General features: G+C 33.7%; 1 protein-coding gene and 1 long non-coding RNA gene across 5 annotated transcripts; one reads left to right on the forward strand and one right to left on the reverse strand.

Moving 5' to 3' along the window:
* Positions 1-6,403: 6,403 nt before the first annotated feature.
* LOC110912898 lies at positions 6,404-9,222 on the forward strand. Of its 2 annotated transcripts, none has more exons than XR_004880279.1 (3): positions 6,404-6,538; positions 7,529-7,612; positions 9,045-9,222. It is a non-coding gene; the product is annotated as an uncharacterized LOC110912898 (long non-coding RNA). The 2 variants fall into 2 exon arrangements; XR_002578243.2 differs by having other exon boundaries at positions 6,412-6,538; positions 7,524-7,612.
* Positions 9,223-17,753: 8,531 nt separating this feature from the next.
* On the reverse strand, positions 17,754-22,340 carry LOC110912890 (serine carboxypeptidase-like 13). 3 transcript variants are annotated; one of them, XM_022157720.2, is made up of 14 exons: positions 22,155-22,339; positions 21,917-22,062; positions 21,755-21,831; positions 20,306-20,428; positions 20,107-20,209; positions 19,992-20,029; positions 19,816-19,914; positions 19,491-19,583; positions 19,279-19,401; positions 19,122-19,193; positions 18,815-18,933; positions 18,239-18,352; positions 18,118-18,163; positions 17,754-18,044 (listed from the first exon to the last, which is right to left on the reverse strand). In XM_022157720.2, the coding sequence occupies exons 1-14, from the start codon at positions 22,298-22,300 to the stop codon at positions 17,961-17,963; spliced, it is 1,383 nt and encodes a 460-aa protein (XP_022013412.1). In that variant the 5' UTR covers positions 22,301-22,339; the 3' UTR covers positions 17,754-17,960. The 3 variants fall into 3 exon arrangements, with proteins under 3 accessions (XP_022013412.1, XP_022013413.1, XP_035839528.1); XM_022157721.2 differs by lacking the exon at positions 19,816-19,914 and having other exon boundaries at positions 22,155-22,340; XM_035983635.1 differs by lacking the exons at positions 19,816-19,914; positions 19,992-20,029; positions 20,107-20,209.
* Positions 22,341-24,177: the final 1,837 nt, after the last annotated feature.

Consider the following 24,177-nt stretch of genomic DNA (forward strand, 5'->3'; position numbering starts at 1 on the left):
AAGGGGATTACAAGTCAACGAAAACATATTGAAACTTTAACACTTTTATAAAATAAATATAATTAGTTATATTTATTTCAAACGTTGAAAATTATATTTTATAAAATAAATATAATGTCTTATATTTATTCCTAATGTCAATGATTCGGAAGCCGTATTCCAAAAGTCTAGTATTCGGAAAATATATAACATAAAATATAATTATTTATATTTATTTCGAGTGTCGAGACTTCGAATACTCTTATAAAGCTTATTCGTTTCAAACATCTAACCGAACACGACACGTATCGCACAATTATAACACATTGCTAACCGAGTTAGTTGATAACTAGTATATATATTATATATACTTACACTTTACGAAAACTACGAGAACGTATTACTATTTCATCTACGCCTTTTATTCTCGAGAACTAACACGACTTTGTAATTATACTTATATCTATATATATATATATATAAATATATATATCCTACATCACTCGGAAATTAAGTTGTTCCCGAGGCTTAGCGTTATCCCGACCATAAACGGGATCAAATAACCATCGATTGGTTATTTTAAGTCAAACTAACAACACCTTCGTAAAGACGTTTTATTTACAACTCGGTAGAGCTCGGACACGTAGTTTAACTACGTTTAAGTTAGAAACTTATAAGTATTCCTTCGTAGGAATGTCACAGTTATACGCTAGCGATTCACGTTCTTGGAACGGCACTACGGAAACACGCTAGGCTAGCTTTGCACCGGAATGTCAAGGTGAGTTCATAACCCCCACTTTTTACTGTTTTATATTTTTATGAATGTTTTCGGGGGTGGAAAGACATGCAAGTTTTTACAAAAGCAAACACTATTTTGATGAACGAAAACACATATTTATAAACCATGTTGCAAATGAATTTCAACGAACTCGAAAGGTTTACGAAAGGTTTATACTAAACATACCGGTTTTACAAAACGTGCATGATTTTCATGACTAGTGACAAGAATGTCCTAGTTACTACAACGGAACTGGGTTGGCCTGCATACGAAAAACGAGACAACTCAGGGAGATCATATCCCCCTTTTCTTCCAACGTTTCGGTTTACAACTTTAGGGGGAAATACATGTCAAACTTAGGTATGATTAAGTTATGGAATGAACTCTTAGATCATGTGAGCATAGGCTGTAACTGAGGTGCCATTAATCCTTTTGAGGACCAAGGAACAAAGGTTAGATCTAATGGGTACGGGCGAGCCCCACTCACGGTCCATGGGTGACCACTTAGAGTGCTGTTGTGTCCCAGTCGAGGTGATTCGACACTAAAAATTGCCTACGCGGGTTGAGTACCTCCTATGTCGTCGCATATATTAATGTCCTCGCGAAACATTAATGATCAACATGTTCATAGACGCTTTTCATACCAACTTACAACACTATAACCTTCAAATGTTTTTTATATTCATTTGACACAAACTCATAATACATGTATTTACAAACTTTGATAATGTTTTCAACTTATGTACAAGTAAGAGGATGAGTTGGTCCTGCTTACAAAGACTCTCGTGGGCTAAACTCACAACTTTCATATATCATGCCAAGAAAATGATTTTACTATATTTTCTCAGCAACTTTAAAACCGGTTATCAAAAAGATTTATTTTAAATCTTTTCAAAGCAAACTATGAACTCGCTCAACTTTATGTTGACTTTTTCGCATGTTCTTTCTCAGGTTGCATTTTTCAAAACTATGGAACGGTTGGAATAGGAGAACCCATTGGAATTCGAGTACTTAGCGGCGTTAAATTTCTAGAAGTCTTAGCTTATTTGCTTCCGCTGTGCAATGAAGATACCGGTCCAGTCACGCCAGCTCTGATATTTCGGGGTGTGACAAAACTTACATTGTATTTTGAACCTACTCTATTTTTAATAAAACTTAGACTCAAATGTAGACAAAAATATTCTCATTCTAATGACATATTCATTATTTTCTAGAACGTTATGTTTTAAAAGTTATACGCGCCAAATAAGTGAAGCAGTTAAATTAATTATAATATATATATATATAAATAAAATTACATTTGAAAAGTCAATCCATGCTATGTATCTTTTTGATAAAGATAACAAAATTTCATCCAATGACATGAAAGTATATGTCTAAGATAAAGTACATACGTGTCTCTAAATTGGAAAAGAATAAGATGATCAGGAGACCATACCTTCAGTATAAATTGATAGCCTTTGCAAACAAATTCCATGCTCTGTCGCCATCTCCCATAAATCAATACTTCTAATTTTTATTTTATTTTTCCTTATAATAATAATAATAAGGTTCTGTCCCTTTTTAAGTACTGTAACTTCCGATCACCGCTACCTTTTCCGATTGATCTGAGCCTCATAACATATGTCAGGGCTCTGCCCGACTAAGTTGTTGGGATTTGGTCTCGGGACTTCGGGACAAGGTTGAGTGAGGGGTACTATACTTAACACGAGTGCATTTTTAATAAGTTCAGAAGTTATACCTAATATTCTACCAGGAGTCTTTCTAGTTGAACCCTAAAGTTACAAAGTGGGTCCATTCTCTTTTATCACCGTTTTATTCCCTTTTGTCCCAAACCATAACAACTCTCACTAAAACTATTATATTTTTATTATTAGTATTATTACTTATATTTTTGTCTAAAAAGAAACCCTAATTGAGACACCCACGTAATTCTACATAAACCTTAAGATTTTCAGAACAATCATAATCAGGATCAGGGCCCCTAAACCTCAGAGGGGGTGTTTCCTAATTGATATTATCTAAACAGTTTTCAATAGAATTCGAATTTTATCGTTCCGTCGACTCACCCAAGCTACTGAGACGCGTGGCAACCCTATGCTAAAACCGCCCTCCTCGAGCCACGCGACAGGGCCTCGCGCCACGCGGGTGCGCCCTTTTTCCAGTATATATAGAGGGGTGTGGGACTTGATTTCTGGCACTGGAGCGATGTTAAAATTCGTTATACACTCCGAGATATTCTTTGATTATTACCAAACACACACTAGCTCGAATTCTGCTACGATACCGGGTATTAACTCGATCGCTGTTACGATTCAATGTCCGATCGACTGAAACTATCCAACCGGATGTTTAAGCGCTATCCTTTTCATTAGTCGTGATTCCGACAGGATGTTTGAGTGCCACCCGAACTCGGGGAATACTCTGTCATTCGTTGTGAATCCGATGGATGTTTAAGGGATTGCACTTTGTCATTCGTTGTGAGGGTTTTAATCTCGTAAGTTATCGTAATTGTTGTATTAAGTTACCTACCTAGTTCGTGTGCACTAGGTTACAAGAATAATTAATAGGCTAAGCTCTGCCTATATAAATCTGCAATATCAAGGCTAATCAATAGGCTAAACTTTGCCTGTATGAATCTGCATGCTTATAATGTGAGTCATTCTCTTTTTATCAACTGTTTTACAAAACTCTAAGTTATTTTTAAAGTTATAATTACAGGGATTAAGTCTTTGTAATCACCAAGTTACAGCCGGTATGTGGGGTTTTGTATACATTACTTGATAATCTTCACCATTGGACAACGAGTTAGGCAAGGGGTGATATGACCATAGTCACAGACACCATTGGACGAATGGGCCAATGGGTCGAGTGACAAATACTGTGGGTAGTTGGTTGATATCAGAAACATTGTAATCGCTCTTAATATTGTAAATTATAACAAATCTGTTTTGTATAAAACCTGAATGAACTCACTCAGTATTTCCCCGCTGACAAAACCTTTTTAAAACGCATTTCAGGTAATTACAAAAGATTGGAGTAAGGATTGGATCTGGCACTGAAGGACTTCAAGAAGTGGCTTATTTTATTAATTAAATCAAATTAAGAAATATTGATTTATATAATCAAATTTATCTATAAAAGCTACCATTGTAAAACATGGGTTTTATCCCATCTATTTAATAAATAAAATCCGGTGTTTTTAACTCTGATATTTTTCCTAACTCACGGTCCTGATGAAATTTCCGTTGCAATGTTTTTCAAAATAATCACCGGTACCACTGGGCTGCTCGCGGCTCCCGATTCCGTCAAGGGTGGGATCGGGGGTCGTGACATTAGGTGATGAAATTTGGTAGAGGACGAAGTTACAGCTATCTTTGCTTTGAAATTTAAGTTTGGGACTTGTTTGGGGGTAAAAAAAAGGTGTGAAAAACTAAAAAAATGGCTAAGTAATGAAGCTAGTAAACAAAATTAGATGGTTGATCGTCACCCAAACCCACAAAAACACGAGAGAAGGCATGAGTGCACTTGGATCAACATATTATGAGGAATCAAAGATGGTACAAACAGAAGCACAAGGCAAAACTAAAGTGTAGAGACAACCATCCTCCTCATTATGTGTCTCGTATCAGGTTTGATCCAGATAAGTTTAAATTTTGATGGTCTGACTAGTTTGCATGTCTTAAAACATTATAGAGTTTCATCATTGGTTTCTTAATAAACAATGATGAACAGCTAAAGCTAAACGGGTTGAATAAAAGAAAACTTCTTGATTGAGGTTCTTGTATTAGGACCCAAGTTGTAGAGTTTGTATAGCGTTTGTGTTTATTTTTACTCTTATTTTTTCGAGTTTTTGGTTTGCATTTTGTGTTGTGTCTATTTTGCAGGGATTCGTGAGATGAAATTTGGTAGAGGAAGAAGTTCCAGCTATGTTTACTTTGAAATTTAAGTTTGGGACTTGTTTGGAGGTAAAAAAAGGTGTGAAAAATTAAAAAAAATGGCTAAGTAATGAAGCTAGTAAACAAAATAAACATTTTGGTCAAATTTTGATGTTGGCGCGTCGCGAGCTGAGGGGCAGCTCACATCACAACACGCCAACCATGGAAAGTCAAAGGAGTAGTCATCATGTGGCCATAAGCGCTATGCAATGAGAAGAGTCCAGCCGCATCGTCAGATTAAATTTTCAGCTCGTATGCTCAATTTTGCCCCACCAGAGCCAATCTGACACGTGTTTCCTTATATTTTTGTGTATTTTAAGTTGTGTCAGTCCGTATCAAGCCTGAGTCGGTCAATTCGTTGCAGTTTTGAGTCTATTTTTCTGTTTGAGTCAATATTATGCTTGGGGTTTGTTTGTCTGTTTTTCTCTATTCGGGTGGGGATCCTAGCTATATCATTGTGTAAAGGGAAACCCTAGTTGTTCAGATGACTACGAATGAAATGCTATACAACCATGCGCTTGGATTCCAACTAAAGATTTTGTTAACCAGACGAGTTTATTCCTTTTATAGTTTCTTGTTCATTTTTTAGTAGTCTCTTGTTCTTCATTGAGGACAAATAGAATTTAAGTGTGGGGATAGGAGACTCTCATCTAGGTCGGTATTTGTAGTTGGTTTTTTTTTTTTTTTTTTTTTTTTTTTTTTTTGTGTGTTTTAGGTAGAATTTAAAAAAAAATAAAAATTTAAAAAAAAAATTAAAATCCAAAAACATTAAAAAAATGTTCCTGATTTTGTTGTAATAAAATGGAAGATGATAGGTAAAATTGAGATTTTGGTTTTGATTTATATATGTAGAAGATAATAATGGATAGAAAACGCATTAGCTTGTGATGAGTTGGTAGGCCCAGCTAGAACCGAAAGGTTTTCCCTAGGATTGTTTTAATGTGCCTTTATTATAAATGGTATTTTGTGGGTTTTCATCTTAGAAGAAACGATTAAACTGAAACTGTTTATCATAATTGGTACTGCTGTAGATTTAAAAACAGAATGTATATTTAATTAAACTAGTTGGAATCCCTGTGCTACGTGGCGGGCTTACAGTCAGTATTTGTTAGGTTCATTACACTATCGGTATGATACCCACACTCGGTATAGAAATCCACACGTGTTTTACAATAATCGAAAATCATAAAAATGAATATCGGTTCAATTTCGGTTCAATTTGTCACAGTACATGTGCATGTTTATATTGAAACGTAGATGGTACATGAAGAGAGGCGCATGAAATTGTTACGGCTAGATTTGAATATTGAACATACATAAAAGAACATGTCGCAACGATATATATCTAAAAACAAAGGAAAAGTTACGTTGTTGTAAAATGAGCGTTAGCAATTAGAATGTATGTACTTTATTGGTGTAACTTTGTTCTTGTTGTTGTCGTGTAACGCCCCAAAACTCGGGTTTAAATATTTCAGTTAGACATTTTATTAGGTTAGCATAAGTAAGTAGGATTCATTGGTTAAGTGGGTTGTTTCACTAATAACCAAGTTACCTCACTTGGTTAGATAGTGTTGGTTATAGATTGAGAGTGGAAAACAATGGGGCCAACTATGTTTAATTAACAATCATGAGGGACTAATGTGGGTTAAAATGAAAGTTGGGATATTATAAGGAAATAACAACACACACAAACACACATCTCGTGTGTGTTCTGGAACGATCAGGAGCTCCCAAAGGAGCCAAACCCTAGCTCAAGCTTATATGATCAAATTGAAGGGTAAATCGAAGCTCAAATTCATGAATAAACACGGATTAATGATCACCATCACAAGAGGATCAAAAGGTATGTCTCAAAACTAAGATTGGTGATCTTGTATGAAATGGGTTATGTCTTAATCCATGAATTGGGATGAAATTGAGCATGAGAATGTATTAGTATCATGATATAGAGCATAGATTACACATGGTTTAGGTTAATTAGATGATTAGAGATGAAACCCACTTGTAGTAGTGAAGATGATGATATGGATAATCATGCATGTTTAATTGTTGTGTAAAGTTTATGTATGATGTTGTATGTAATGAGTAATAGTTAGTTAATTTAGGCATATTATGAGGATTATATGATTCTAAGTGAAACTTGATGATCTTGACATGAACTTGTAATATTATGCATGAATTAGTTGTATATTGTGCAATAAATGGTGTACGCACACCATGTGTTTGATGAAATGCCTAAGTGAAGTTAGGATGTGAGATTGTAGCAAACGGCTTGACATATATGAATGGAATATGATAATGATATGACTAGTAGTTTACTAACTTGAAGAATGTGCTCTAGATGGAACTCGTATAAGAATTCGGGTTGAATATATGCGTAAGTCAAGTTTATGCATTTGGAGCTTGTATGTCGAGTATGTGACTAGGTAATTATGTAGTGGTTTGTGTCACACAACATTTTGTATGAAATAAATATCACGTCATTAATATAAGTTACCCTATTAAGAAGGATACATGTTCATAAGTTGAAAGTATGTAAATAGGACATTTGACTTCTTGAAAGTCAATAATGAATGTATAGCGTGATTAGCCTTTCGGACATGATTATAATAGTAGAGAAGTCATGTGTATCGTAGTAGATGATCTATGTGTCGTAAATGATGATAATTGAGTTGTATGAATATGGGCCAATGTGACTCTTAGTCTATGCTTTGTGTATGTGGTATTTGGTTAATATAAAGTCAAAGTAATGTATGAATGGAAGGAAACGAATATTAGTATGAATGAGCAAATATGCTAATCATAGTGTGATTGTGATGACATGAAAGGATAGGAATCACATTAGCATGGACTCAAGAACGGAAGGTTAACGGGTCAAGCGGAGGCGAGGAATCAAGCATGAACACTAACGCTTAAGGTAAGTGACTTCCGACTCACTTCTTAGTATACATAAGAACTTTCTTGTTTATAAATGAAGGGAAGCCATGTATGGTATGAAATGATTGAAGGTATTAAGATATGTATTGATGTAGATAGTCGAAGGTAGTTTGTGGGACCAAACGGGTCGAATAAATAAGAATAAGTGAGGTAACGGTAATAAAGTTGGTAACGATTAAGGACCCGGGGTAAGGATTCTTAGTCTAATACGTAAGGAATTGTTTTACGAATGTTTAGGAACAGGTTTCAAGTGAAACGGATGCAAAACGAACGAGTTATGCGAGTTTTAGTATTAAATTGGGGGTTAAACTGGGCACCACCGTAGCTTACGGTGCCCACCGTAAGCTACGGTGGGTGCTGGACTTTGTTTTCTGCCGTAAGGCAGTCCCTAGCTGCCGTAAGAAGTTTTATGACCACCGTAAGCTACGGTAGCCACCGTAGCTTACGGTGGAGCTATCGCGCCCCGCGTTGATGTAAGTTTAGGCTTACGCGGCCCGCGAGGGACCGTGCTGCTGGCTTTTTGCTGGAATTTTGATTTTTTGAGCATGCGACTTGACTAAGAATGTTTTTTTAAGGCCACATACCTTATGTTAAGAATGGTTTCGTATATCAATGATGTTAAAGGTCGTCGGTTAGTCCATGAACAGGATGCCTCGTGTTAGCGTAGGAATTTTATAAGTATACTTGTGTAAGAATCCAGAAGGCGTGTAGGTTGAATTGTACATCGTCTAGACTATGTAAAGTTGTAAGTGCGTCAGTCCGGCATAAACTTACGTGTAAGAAATTGTAAAAGAAGCTTGTGTATACAATTGGGTTGTGGGAGCGAGTATGCGGGGTAATGAGCTAAGTATGTGGGTATGTATGTATCGATTTAACTCCTTCCCAATACGCTTAAGCTAATAAGTAATCATGAATACGAGTTAGTATGTATGTATGAATGTATTTATGTAATTATGTAAGTACATGTACGTGTGAGTGAAGGTATGCACGTGTGTAGTTATGATCCGTTTTATGAAGGCATGATTGTATGTAGTTATGTATGTATGTATGTATGTGACAAGGTATGTTTGTATGTATGTATGTATGTATGTATGTATGTATGTATGTATGTATGTATGTATGTATGTATGTATGTATGTATGTATGTATGTATGTATGTATGTATGTATGTATGTATGTGGTTTCAATGCATTTAAGTATTGACGTTATTAACAGTGTGCCTCGAGAATGAATGTAGTGCAGGTACTATATTGAAGTTTCGTCAAGGATTAGACACCCGGATGGAATGGATAAATCTAGAAGGATAACGTGATGGAAAGTAGATGTGGATAGAACGTAACAAGGTTACATGATTAAGAGTCTTGCTCGTATATAATGTATACTAATGTTGTGAATATATGTGGTGGGTGCAGGTTGTACGAGTCACAGATAATCACCATGAGGTGTAGCGATCAAAGACCGAGTCACAAGATAGATTGTACGGGAATGCTTGATTATGTAAAATGATAGTTATAAGTTATGCTTTTATTTTGTAAATGAGTACAAAAGATGCATATATTGTAAGAAGGTATTTTATAATGAACTTGCAAGTAGGTTAAAACGTTTTTAATGAAAGAAATTTTTATGGTACGAATTTCCGCTGCGTCTTTTCCGTTAAAGCGAATTAGGGTCTTACATGTCGCTAGCCAGGAATAAAAGTTCTTGTTTACATGAACATGATTTATAAATCTAGGGACGAAACCTTAAAGATGTTTTAATTAGAGGATGTTTCTTATTAATTGTAATATAAATCAAGAAGAACACACATGTAAATAATTGAGAACTAAATGCCAAAAGTGCAGCTCACATTTATTTGGCTAAAATAAAAACCATCAAACTTTAGTGGTGCTCAAACTTGTATTTTAATAATAGTGCTTGAATCATCTACAAGACAACTTTCCTGTGAGAAGCACACGTGAGAAGGATATGAGGATAAGTGTCATTGGCATCAAGGGTAATTTGGCCCTTTCCTAAGTGAACAACTCCTCCCTTGGTTTTTCTATGTTTTTGGTCATTTTAGGATTTTATTTGATTAGTTGGTGTTTATGTGCAATTAGAGCTAAAACAAGTAAAAACGGTGAAGAAACGAGCACACGGGAGGAGCCGAAACAAGAAAACAAAAATTCTAGTTGAAGATCATCTAAGTGTGTCATGATGTGGAGTAGCTAGTTGGCTCGCGTGTCGCTTAGATGTGTTAATGTGTGCAAAAAGACCAAAATGACCGAATTGCCCTCAAAGTTCCAATTAATTACCCCCTAGATGCCACCGCGTTAGTGTTTATGTATTTAAAGGTCAAGCGTGTCGGGATGGGCCTTGGTCTCCTGGTTCGTGATGCGTGATGTCGAGAAAAGTGTGTTTTAGCCATATATAAACATGTTTCAAACCATAATTCGGAAACACAACATTCCCGACCATCAAGGACGAATTTTAGCCCAAGTTGAAGCTTGAGAAGAAGTTTGAATTGAAGGAGCAACAAAGTGTAAAACTTTAACGAGTTTTGCAACCTGCCGTTTAGTTATATCTTCAATTCTTTCTCATTTAATCGGTGATGAATGCTATGTTTGCTACTGAATTTGATTGTTTTAATAGTGTAAACATGTTTGGAGCCTAAACTCTTTGAGCCACCTAGGTTTAGATGAACTTTTGACTGTGCGTTAACTTTTCGGTTTGACTTTTTAACAAGTTTGTATTTGATTTAAAGTAGTTCTATCTTGTTGTTGATTATGATCATGCATGCTCATGTTTCGGTGTGATTGATTAATTAGTTGTCATTATTGATGTGTCTGGAAAGAAGAAATTCACACTAGGCACATTAAAATCAATTGTTAGTGCGTTTATTCGGCCGGTTTTCGATATAACCCTATCATTAGAAACAATACAGGTTAACTAATCAATTAAAATTAGTAGACTTGAGTGTGCATCCAATTCCATTGATTCGAGAGATAATTTGGGATTAGTAGGTATTAGTTTTTCGTTGTTTGACAATTTAGGTGACCGATAGCTCGTATTCATTTGTTTATTCGCGTCTAGTTATTTCCTAGGTAATTGGTTATCATCTTAGAACTTACTTAACAATTAGAAGGTTGTTTAAGCTGTACTCTTACAAGTCTAATAGTTGTTGGATTTAGTGTCGATAAGTCGTGTCGGTCTATCTTAGCACTTCATGCAAATTCTGGTTGTTCTTCATAGCTCAGTTTCTAGGATTTGGAGAGTGTGAGTCCGACTCTGAGCTGAATAGTTACTATAGGACTTAATGATTTCTAGCAGGTGGTTGGTCGGGATAGAAATTAGAACTTGGTAGACTGTCATATTAGAGGTCATTACATGTCATTAGGGATTCTTACCTGGGTGGTTTGTTCATTCTTATTGGTTACACCTTCACTTGCTAGTTACATTTGCTTTCGTTAATTCGTTAATTCACATTAGTTTAATTAGTTAATTAAAATCTCACTTCAACACTCAAATCCAAATAAACCTGTTAAGCATTAGGCTTTGTTAGTATCTCGTGGGTTCAATATCCGGACTTCATTAGGCTTTACTAGAGTCAACAGGTACACTTATATGTTTTGTGGTCTAGCATTAGGAGAGTCTAGAGTAAAATCAGAGTGTCTAAATTAGGTTAATTTTAGTATACCATATTTTGCACCTCACAAGATGAGTCCAACATTTCTTTTCGCATCCCATGCCCGCGGTCGCCTCCCCCTTTACCCTTTATCATACCCTATAACGCCCAAGGGAAGCAGTGTTCTGCGCATCCACATCCTACGTGGCCCGACACTACACCCCCCCCCCCTTCACATTCGGTAATACATGGTCTAAATTTAGAAAGATTAATTCGCTAATTTCTTAAAAGCAAAATTAGTTATCCTTTAATAACAAAAATTTCATAATATGAATAAGGTGTCTTTAAAAACGTGTATAATCTTATCGTATGAAATTATAACTTGGAAAAAATCAACAATATTATATTAAAGCAAGATGATGTCTAGTCTTAAGAATCATAAACATCCTGCCAATCAATTAAAGCAAGATGATGTACAGTCTTAAGAATCACAAACATCCTGCCAATTATGTATTTGATAAAACATCTTTATTAATAAAAGAAATTACTTTGGGGACACTTGTCATTATATTAAGACATCTTTTATAGATAATTATTATTTTAGTTTAATCTCTTCCAATTAATTATAGATAACCCTTCTACTAAATATTATTTAGTTTAATATCTTATGGATAATTATTATTTAGTTTAATCTTCTTCTTATTTATAAGAAAAAATGTCATAGAAATGTAACCAAGTTTGCTCATTCTTCCAATTAAGTCATCCAAACTTTTTTTATCTTTTTAAAATAACTAAACTTTAATTTAGCGTTCTAATAGTGTGTAACTACCAGGTCACCAGGTTATATTTTTTTTATCTTATTTTATATTTTTTTAATGATTATGCGGGACGTTGATTTATTTTATATTTTCTTTTAATGCTATGTTTACATCCAAATTTCACCCAAATAAAAAATATCACAAACTGATGCGACTTTATTTCACGAACTTGTTAATATCTACCATTGTTAGAAAAGCAAGAAACCAGTGGAAACATTATTCAACAAAGTTATCAAAAACAAAATCACAAGATTTAACTTTTAAAACTTTAAATCGAGTAATGGAAAATTGCATACGGAGTTCAATTAATGAGAAGAGAAATGTCAAATGTGGATTCATGGTGACAGTTAGAGAGATATGAGAAGTTGTTTGGGAAAAAAGGGAGATTGGTGTTTGACAGTGCAAGTGAAGAAGACGAAGATAGTAGGGTGCTTGGTGTGTTGTGAGGCATTCATTCTACCATTATTTAATTAAAAAGTCCTATGTAATTGTATATTTTTTCATTTCATATTAAAGTTTAAAAGAATTCAATGAAACCTGATAAATCATCATTAGTATTTAGTAACCTGGTAACCTGATAATTACATGATATTAGAACAACAAATGAAACTTCAATAACTTTAAAGAGACAAAAAAAGTTTTAGTGACTTAATTAGAACAATTCACAAACTTAATTACATTTCTACGAAGTTACCCCTATTTATAATATTATTTATTCGAATTAGTTATTACTTTTATATTTATCTATTTACATCAAATTCAAACTTAATTATCTAATTTGATCTTAACTATATATTTGAACATTTTGTTTAGTTTGATATCAAATAGATTTTACGAAACTTAAAATAAAATTACCTAATGTTATTTATCATTTATACATTTACGGAGTTTTAAATAAAGGGTTAAATTTATCAGAATAATCTATTTTTATCACGAAAACCAAACTTTGTGTTTCTATATTAAACATTTTTATTTTCACTATACAAAATTACATTTACTCGACCTATGTAATACATGAGATTTTTTAAGATATAACTTTTTATTATTTGATGTATAAAATTAGATTTATTCAATTCGTACAATACACGGGGGTTTTTATGGATATATATATATATATATATATATTATTTAGTACAGAAAATTAAATTTATTCAAACCGTGTAATACACATATTTTTAAAGATGTAATTTTTTTATTATTTGGTATATAAAATTACATTTATTCAACCCGTGCAATAAATGAGGTTTTTAAAGATATGTTGCTTTATTATTTAGTATATAAAATTTATTTATTCAACCCGTCTAATACATGTGGTTTTAAAGATATAATTTTTTTATTTGGTATATAAAATTACATTTATTCAACCCGTACAATATTTTTCGTATATATATAACTTTTTATTATTTAATAAATAAATTATATTTATTCAACCCGTGCAATAAATGAGGTTTTTAAAGATATATTGATTTATTTTAGTATATTAAATTTATTTATTCAACTCGTGTAATACACGGGGTTATAACCTAGTTCTATTATATGTAATAAAATCATTAAGTAATCTTTAAAAAAGAGATGGAATTAATTAATTAAGTATATATTAAATTTTGAATTAACGTTATGCTATTAACATTGACAAGGACATTGTTGTTTACCTTTAATCAATCTTCTAAATATTAGAGCCGACGGGGCGGTACGTGATAATATCACGGAATCGATTTTTCAACGCGTTATTCCACCTCGACAAGAAAGTTCAACGTATTATTTTATCACGAAATCAATTTTTCGTTATTTTTATCACGCGTTGAAATTGTTGAATTTTGAAACGATGATGGGACCAGAATTGATGGGACCAGAAGTGAATTTTTATCACTCATGATTTTTATCAAGCAGGAGGTAGAAGAAGACGATGCAGAAAACTGGGCCTACACAAAAGGCTATCTGAATTAATTGGGCCTACACAAAAGATATGATTATGGATTATATAAAAACAGAAAAACAATTTTTTTTATAAAAACAGAAAACTGTTTTAATTTATTTGTGATTTTAAAATGAAAATTAAAAAAATTTGGGAGTGATAGAATTCCATCACTAGTGATACCACCCTCCCTACATTTCTATCACTAGTGATAGAATATTGGGTGATGACATGGCATAATTTGATTGGATAGTGGGAGTGATAGAAATCTATCACTAGTGACCACCCCTCCTCCCTTAGACCGGTTGTCGTTTTAAAGTTCAATCTTTAAAACAGAATATAATTAAATTAAAATATAAAAAAAGTTATAATTAAATTAATAACGAGTATTATATAAAGTAATAATAGTGGAGCTGGTAGAAGTTAAGATTATTCTACTAACTCTAATAAAATATTACATTCTTCTTATTACCAAAGATTAAAGAATAGGATAATGCGTTAAGGTGTTGATGAAAATATAAAACAACTAATGAGAGGTTAGATTCATCCATATTTCAAACCTTATCTCTAATTTTGACCAAAAACACTAGTATCCAGCATGGTTTGTGTAACACCAATCCGGTTTAAGGCTGACATATAGTATATTAGAGGTGTAAATATCATTCTATGAATTATAAAACTTTACATTATTTCAAATAAGTCAAAATATTATACAAACCATTTTAAAGTTTATGAAAATTCATGTACGTCTTTATTTCCTCAAGCCATCCATCCAAGTCTTCCCGACCATCCATGAAAACCTAACGTACATAAGAAGGAAAACGTATGCCAGAGTAAACGGGTTACTTAGTGGGACAACAATAATATACGTATAACATATCCAGTTAGTCACTTTCAATGCGTCACATTCAGTAGTTCAGTGTGTAGTTAGTTCACATACATTGTGTCACCTAATCACATCCAGTAATTCACATTCAGATTTTCAGTGCGTCACCTTATGATGCGACACAATCAGTAGTTCGGTGCGTCAAGATCAATATTTGCTAAAACAATATAACTATATATATGTATATGTGTGTGTGTGTATATGTATATATATATATATGATTATATTCATTTGTGAACAACTTTTTGAGAGTGAACTGAGTGTACTATTCTTAGACCTTAATATTTTTTAGATAAAAATGGTAAGACTGTCATTAGTCAAGTATTTTTAATTAAAATCCCTTAATTTTCTTATCTTATAACTCTCTCTCCCTCTCTCTCATTTTAATTATGTCTCCATTATTTTAATTATAAGAGATTGAAGGGGTAATGTTTTTTTAAATAAACTCTTATGTTTTTTTAAATTAAATATTAAACCTAGGGTGGAGTTATTGTAAAAAAGACCAAAAGTGTGAGAAAGGTAAGAAAGAATCTCAACCATTAGATCTAAATTAATTAAAAAGGGTAAGATTGTAAATGCATTAACAAATTCAAATATGGTAATCCTTGATTTAAGGATTTGGAGAGAGAAAATTCTTGATTTAAGGAATATAACCGTCCATAACATCATTCATTTTATTTTTTTTTGCATCATTCACAGAATCATAGCCATGTTCATGACATGGTGTTTTAAAAAATTCATAGTTCAGTGCATGGTGTTTTTACGAAAATAATATAACACCATTCAGTAAACAAAAATATAACACCATTCAGTACAAGCTATAACACCATTCAGTAAACAAAAAAATAACACCATTCAGAAACAAGATAACACCATACAGAAACAAAATAACACCATTCAGAAACAAAATAACACCATTCAGAAAAAAAAAAAAAACCATCCAGTAAACAAAAAATAACATCATTCAATAAACAATATAACACCATTCAGTCAATAATATAACACCATTCAGTAAATAAATATAACACCATTCAGAAAAAGAAAATAACATTATTCAGAAACAAAATAACACCATTCAGAAAAGAAAATAACACCATTCAGAAAAGAAAATAAACACCATGACTGAAAGAAAAATAACACCTCTGCATCATCTTCTCCACTTCCGGCACCGTTCGATGTAGAGAGAGAGATCGCACGACCACCACCACTGCCATCCATCATCTCCGACATTCTCCGAATCGTTCATCTGCTTCGCTCGCACCACCACCACCGCCGCTGCCGCTCGCACCACCACCGCCGCCGCTGCCGCTGTCGTGTTTGATCTTCCGATTTCCGATTAACAAACAAACTCGTTAATATAATCATTCCGATTTTCGATTTCCGAATGGCCGCTGTCATGATTATGAGAGAGATCTTTGATCGTAGATGGAGATCATCTGGAGAGAGAGAGAGAGAGATTGTAGGGATTATGATTTACAGTTTCCATTTTTTGAATGGATATAAGGACTTTATTACCCCTAGAATTTTCAATTCAGTCCAAAAAAATAAATCAAATTTTACAATATGGTCCCTATTAATCTCAACCATTAGATCAAAGATCTAATGGTGTAGATTATTTCTTACCTTTCTCACACTTTAAGCCTTTTTTACAGGATCCTCTACCATTAAACCTAATTAGATTATGTTTTTTAACATATGTGTACAGTGTATACAGGTCAGTATATATACAAGACTTATACACTTGTGTATTATTATATCTTGTTTCCACAGGTCGGTATAAACCAGATTTATACACCTGTGTATTATTCAAGTACATATGTGTATACAGGTCGGTATATACCAGACGTATACACCTGTGTATTATTCAAGTACATAGTGTATACAGATGGGTATATACCAGATTTATACACTTGTGTATTATTATATATTGTTTCTCCTATGCATCTTTTCATCAAACATTGATCTAATACATATACGTATAGAGAATGTAATTAAATATTTTTAATCGTGTTCTAGATAGAACAATATTTGATAATGTTTGTATTTTTTTTAAATTATTAAATATTAAGTTAGGTAATTTGTGAGAGAAAAAAGTATAGAGAATGTAATTAAATATTCTTTTAATTGGAAAGAGAACCAGGAGAAAGAAAAAAATCAATTAATTAAATGAAGAGAGAAAAATATCATTATACGCTTTGTCATATATAATACGTCTTCACTATGCAGTACATAAGTTCAAGTTACTTTACGATTCAAAGTTGCCGCAACGCGTGCTACCAATTTTTAACTTCAAAAAAACTACTATTTTCTTACGTGTTTTATTTAAGTACGTTTTGGTATAAATCCAAGTCGGTTTACGTTTTGACGTAAATTTTTCTTGGTATGTTTTTAGTTGGTCTACGTTTTGGTTTTGACGTAAGTTTTGTTCGGGAACGAGTTGAGTCACCTATTTGACGGTATAGATCCGGGTTACTTTAAGTTTCTGCGCCATTGAAACGCGCGGCGGATCAAAATACTAGTATAATACATTTTCTCTTGTGGTATATAAGTTCGAGTTACTTTGTGTCTCAAAGATGCCACAACGTGTGGTACCATTTTAACTTTAAAAAATATTATTTTCTTACATGCTTTATTTAAGTACGTTTCGGTATAAATCCAAGTTGATTTACGTTTAGAAGTAAATTTTTTTCGGTAACGAGGCAGGTCAAATATAATACATTTTTCGTGCTTATTTTATGAATGTTTTCAGTTGGTCTATGTTTTGACGTAAGTTTTGTTCGGAAACGAGTAGGATCAGATAGATATTTGACATTATAAATTCAAGTTATTTTAAGTTTCGATGCCGCCGCAACACGCGATGGATCAAAATATTAGTTACTTATAATCTTGATTACGTCCAAATCATATTTAAACACTTATTTGATAAAATTCGATTAATAAAAATACAACTATTAATGTCTCCATAAATTTCTCAAATTGATCCAAATAGAATAAGTTGGATCATTAAAATGACTATTAGTCTATGCTCATGTCAAAGAACACAAGAGCTACATATTACATGCATGATGGACTATCGAAAAAGTTCAACATGGTAAGATGCAAAGATGGTTATAATGGTTGATTAGATATCCACCTCTTGAACATGGCAAAACATTCTTCAGGCTTGTACTCAGGGGCCGTGTGCCCACCGCCCTGCAACGTTAAGAAACCGTTTTAGTTAACAACCTTTAGCTATACTCGAAATAAGAACTTTCTGATTCCTTGCCTTCACGGTGGCATACGTCATCATATTCGAATAACTCTCTGTATACCTATCAATATAAACAAATAATCCAATATAAGTACATTTGGTTACACTATGATGTGAACATTAAGTTCTACATTACCCAGCAATTTGACCATTAAGCTTCCATGATCGCCATCGATCGATGACTGAGTAGTTAAGGTCTTTTATCCATGCTTCAGTTGACTGGTAGGGAATGATCATATCATGATCACCGCTGCGTTAAAACACAAAACTTCATTAATGACATTGACAGTGGCGGATGCAGGACTTTTTTCAGTCGAGGCCAACAATGGGTCATGTTACAACGGGTCAGGCAAAAAAAAGTACATTATAACCCTAGAAAAAAAAATCAAACTCCAAAGATAACAACATGATTTTAAGTGATAATATAGCCAACAAAACCACAATAAAAAATATTTTAACTGCACATAAGCTTGATGGTGTCAATGGGTCGAGGGAAACCAAGAATGTCGCGTTAATGATGTATTCCTTCACAAAATAATAATAATAATAATAATAATAATAATAATAAAAATAATAATAATCATAGTAATAATAATAATAATAGTAATAATAATAATAATAATAATAATAATAATAATAATAATAATAATAATAATAATAATAATAATAATAATAATAATCATCTTGATGCATATTGTGAAATGAGGAGGACCTGTAGACGAGAGACCGGTAGCCCTTGTTGCTAAGGTTTAGATGGTATGGTCTGACATCAGAAAGTGTTTTTGTGAAATTCAAATCTGATTTGCACCTTATCCAATCTGTTATGGTTCCCTGTGTTGCAGCATGCATGAACAATTCTATCAACTAGAAATATATCTATTTGCACTCATTTCATAACCAATAACATGTCGAGAACAATGATAAATCGCATAATACATTTGTATCTATTACTTTGAATGCGATACACAAGACAACTTATTATTGGTTTCAAAGCATATGTGCTCTATATATAAGAATACCTTCCGAATATGCAATGCTTCTCTAACACTGGCTTCATTAATCCAGTAGTAAACCAGGTTATATCCATCAGTCTGCACAACTAAAAACAACCTTAAAATTTGCTACAATTGCCTTACAAGATATGTGTTGGAAATGAAACCGATACATTAGACTTACACGACAGTAAGATGAAGAAACACGGTTGTGCTCGTTAAGCAGCTTTTGAGTGGGAAGTTTGATTTGAAAAATAGAATCACAACGAGGCTCCAAAACATGTGCAGTTTCAATCCCATCTACGCACTAGAAAAGGTTCATTCCTTTTAGTATATTTTTTTCCTTTGTTTTTCATCTAGATGGAGTATGGAACCAATGTAAAGCAAGTAAAGAACCTCATGGTACAATTCAAGAGTTTGGCGACACACTAAGTTGCTCGTGCTTATATACTCTGACCGATACTCTCCACGACACGTGTGGAACAATGACTACAGACATTAAAAATTAACAACATTAGTTGCTAAAACAAGTAGGAAATATATTAGATCATAGGAGGGCGGACCTAGCCTTTCGCCAGGGTGGGCGGCCGCACCCCTTGAAAAAAAAATTAGTTTATATTTTAGGCAAAAAACCCGACCGCACCCCTTGAAAATATGGCTGAACACCTCATCCGCACCCCCAGCAAATAATTTCTGGGTCCGCCATTAGGACAGAACAAACCTTGTAGAGTTCATCTGATATAAGTCCCATACCATTAGCAAACCGAATTTGGTAATTATCTTCTTCTGGAAAAGTCACAGGGTTTCCAAGAACATATCCCTAATGCTCAAACTTAATCCGTTCAGCAAATCTATTTTTTAATTCATAATTTATATTCATAGGATAAGACTTAAGACCTTTAGATTAATGTAAGGCTCAATGCCAGCTTCATTTCCTGCACATTTGGAGCTGGTATGTTATGGATCCATGATGAAGACAGCCATGATTATTTATGAAGAAAACTATTGTTACCATCTGATATTAGTTGTGTGATTATTGGGACCGGTCTTCCGGAATAGGAATCTCCTCCTACATAGAATGGATTAGAGACGAACTCCGGGTGACTTTCAAACCACTGCAAAAGTCCAAATTATTAAAAAAAAAAAAAAAAAAAAAAAAAACCACGAGTCTTCTAACACATTTGAATATCATAAAATGTTACTTGATGTACCTTTCTCATAAATTCATAGGCTTGGTCACAAAGTTGGATGTCGGTGGAATGTGAGGCGCGTGTGGTTCTTGCATACGAAAAACCAGTACCAACAGGAAGATCTAGGAAAATTATGCTTGCCATCTGCATAATTTAAAATGTTAAGTCATCCACCTCCGGTTTTGCAAGTTTAATGACCATAACCACATAACACTCTTGAGGCACAAATAATTAATTAAAATAAATTTCATTAGCTGATATGTAAACATGTTTAATGGGTATGTTTTTAGTCAATCATTAATATGAATATATATGATAGGATTAGGATCATATACAAAGGATCCTAATTGTAAGAAGTGTAAAAATGATTTATAAAGTGACAAGTGACCAATAACCTAAAAAAACTCACTACAAAAAATAAAAATAAAAAAAAAAAAAAAAAAACTTAAACATCCACCACCACCAAAAACCTAAACCCCCACCCCCCTCCCCCATCCCCCAAAAAAAAAAAAAAAAAATTGCCCAGGGGGTGGGGGTTTAGGTTTTTGGGTGGTGGTGGGGGTGGGTGTTTAGTTTTTTTTAGTTTTTTTTTTTTTTTTTTTTGGGGGGGGGGGGGGGTAGGTTTTTTTTGGTGAGGTATAAAGGGACCGCAACCACAATATGTACTGTTGATATTTTTATGCAAGAATGATATTGTGTGGTATTGTGACATTCAGCTTCACCATAAATGGAAAAAATTTCAATCTTCTTTATATTTCTAAAGTGAAATTTCAATTAGTATGGTATACTCACAGTCTATAGTTGTTGATTTATGACATACTCATAGTGGTCAAAGGCTCAAGCTCAAGCTCAAGGCGCGAAAGGTGAGCCTTGGGCCTAGGGACAACGTACTTGAGAGGCAAAGGCTTTCTAAGCAAGGTACACAATATAAATAGTTCCAGGCCATTTTTGAATGTTTAAGACCACGTTTAGCTGTTCATGCTCAGGCCGGAATTTGTAGAATCTTGCCAGAATCGCGTCTAAGTGTCTTGATGGCCTCTCCTGGTTCGCCTTTGTCTGATATGGTTGTGTATGGGCGCACGCCTGGTTCGCCTTTGACTGGTATGGTTGCGTCTACAGGGCGCCTAGACGAGCGCCTTTGACTACTATGATATACAAATCAGTTTTTTTTCCGGTAATATACATAATTAGTTTTTTCATTTACCCATGATGGAAAAATTATGACGAGCGACAATAAAAATACAGACTAAAAACATTTAACTCGTGGAAAAAGTTTTTGATCCGCCACTGCTCACAGGGGCGGACCTAGTTTTATAATAGGGGTAACCGTAACCCCCACTACCCCTTGACGCTCCGGCGGTAGTGTAAATTTTGGAAAAAAAAAATGACGTTTTTTTTATTTCGTTACCCATTTTTTTTAAACGTTGCCTCTATAACGATTTTCTAGATCCGCCACTAACTACTCATCACCTTGGTCCATGAATTGGGTGACAAAATCAAGGTGGGAAAGCTTCCATCATAGTACAAAGCCTCAAACTTAATTGAACCTGTATGGTTCAAATAAACTTCAGATATCAAAGCAACAAAAGAAGTGCACACCTGGAATAAATTTAAGAATTATGTAAAAGATACCAATCTCATATAGCAGGCCAGAGATGGAAGAACAACCCGGGCCGCCGGTAATCCAAAGCATGAGAGGATCAAGCTCAGGATCCGACTCGGACCGAATGAAGTAGTAAAAAAGCTGCACATCTTCATTCTCATCCACACCCACATACCTACATAAAATATCATGTATCCAATTAATCATATCTACACACTTGCTTATGTATCTAACATAAACGATAAATATATGAATAAAAAAGAGTACCCAGTTTCAAGGTAAAAAGGGAGGGGTCCTTGGAAACCTGGAAGATACTCCACTCTCCCTGCTGAATTTGCTGAAGTTGAGGTTGAAACATGAGAACAGATGAAGAAGGTGATGATGAGGAACCAATTTATCATTTTACCAATCATTCAGTGACAAACAAGTGAGGTTGGTGAATGAAATGTACATTATAGTATGAAATCTTTTGGAATATATGTGGTTGCTAGCCATCATTTACTGAATTTGAATTTTTATTTTCATTTTTCTTATTTATTGAAACTAGTGGGATTCCCGTGATTCACGGCGGGCTTTCGGTTAGTATTAGTTTGGTTCATTACAGTGTCAATATGATGTCGAAACACGGCAGTAATCGAAGCGTTTTTTATATCGATTGAAAACCATAAAAACATATACATGTATTGGTGTTGTTCGGTCGTACAAGTATGGTACCGGCACTCGATACCTCTTACGATACCAAAAAAATACTTTATTGCGAATACTAGGGTGTGCATGGGTCGGTTTTGACCAATAATCATAACTGTGATGTCGGTTAATGGATAATCATAAACATAACCGATCAGTTATGTTTGTTATGGTTAATCAGTTTTGATGGTTATAGCGGGCGGTTATGGTTGGTTAATCGTGAATTTACGTCTAGCAAAAAATTAACTCAATTCTTTTGTCCGTGAAATAAGTTGTTATTAACTTTTGCATATATAAATGTATTACATAGTACTAAAAATACTATAATCTATAATATTAATGCCGATTATTACCGAATATTCAAACAAAACAAGGATATGATATAAACAGTTAATTCAAACAAATATTCAACCAAAACAAAACAATATGATATAACTCATAAATGCTAACAAACGATTAACAAAAAACATCAAATATTAAAAAATTGGTGAAATGTCCAAAACTCGACAAAGATTTTACAACATTCGGTTCGGTTATGGCGGGTATGGAAACATTGGTAACCATAACCGACCTGCTACTTTCGGTTTAAAAAAAAACAATTAACTGACTCACCGGTTTTTTATTTATTGTGTTCAAAAAGCTGAAGAAGCGTAAAGTATTGAGCAACATAGAGAGGCAGGGCTGTTGTCAAAAGTAGAGGAGCTAGGGTTTGTTAGTCACCCCTATTGAGAAATTGGGGCTTCTATCAAAATCCGAGGAGTTAGGGCTTCTCAGCTTGCTTAAAAGTGCTGACGGATACTCTCTTACAACTTTAGTGTATGTTGCGCTACTAGCTCTGATGGCAGTGATACTAGCAGTTGTATTGATACCGGATGATTTTACTGCTTTGGTAGTGGTGCAGACCGTTGTACTAGGTATGCTTGCTGCTACTGGAGCTGGATTGTTTGTTGGTTAGATTGTCTTAGACGGACTACATGAAGCTGATTTAGAGTGTTGTTTTGTATCATTTATCAGTTAATGTATTTGACTGTGAATAATCATTGTTTGTTGTAATCCAAATTTGTAACCAATGGATGCGATTATATTATAGTGGTTCCCCGTCGTGATACGACGGGTGATAAATCTAGTTATATTGAATTATTAACCGGCTCTTGTTGTATTTCTAATATCTTTTAATTGAATTTTGTGTTGGAATGTCTCTATATTTTTTTGTATTAATTGAACTAGTGGAAATACCAATGTTATACGTGTAAAAATTCAGTCGGTATCACTTTGGTGTATTTTGGTATCGGCACTTACTATAGCAAGCGAAAAAGAAAACTCAAATGCCAAATAATTTACGTCGATAACTCGGTCTTGAGTAAAATTTATGCTAAGAAGTAAATAAAAATAACCACGTTGTAACGAAATATTTGAAATTTTAGAAATATCGTACGTTCTTCGGTTCTTCGCGGTTGAAAATACGCAAGGAGAATGTACAAATGGGACCGTTTTATATGTTTTAACATACCCGTAGCGACAGTAATTTTAACTAAATAAAATATTAAATGTAGAACCTAAGTTAATAAATTATTTACTTGAATAATGAATAATGAATAATCAA

This window comes from Helianthus annuus, chromosome 15 (assembly GCF_002127325.2).
Source record: "Helianthus annuus cultivar XRQ/B chromosome 15, HanXRQr2.0-SUNRISE, whole genome shotgun sequence".
Lineage (NCBI taxonomy): Eukaryota > Viridiplantae > Streptophyta > Magnoliopsida > Asterales > Asteraceae > Helianthus > Helianthus annuus.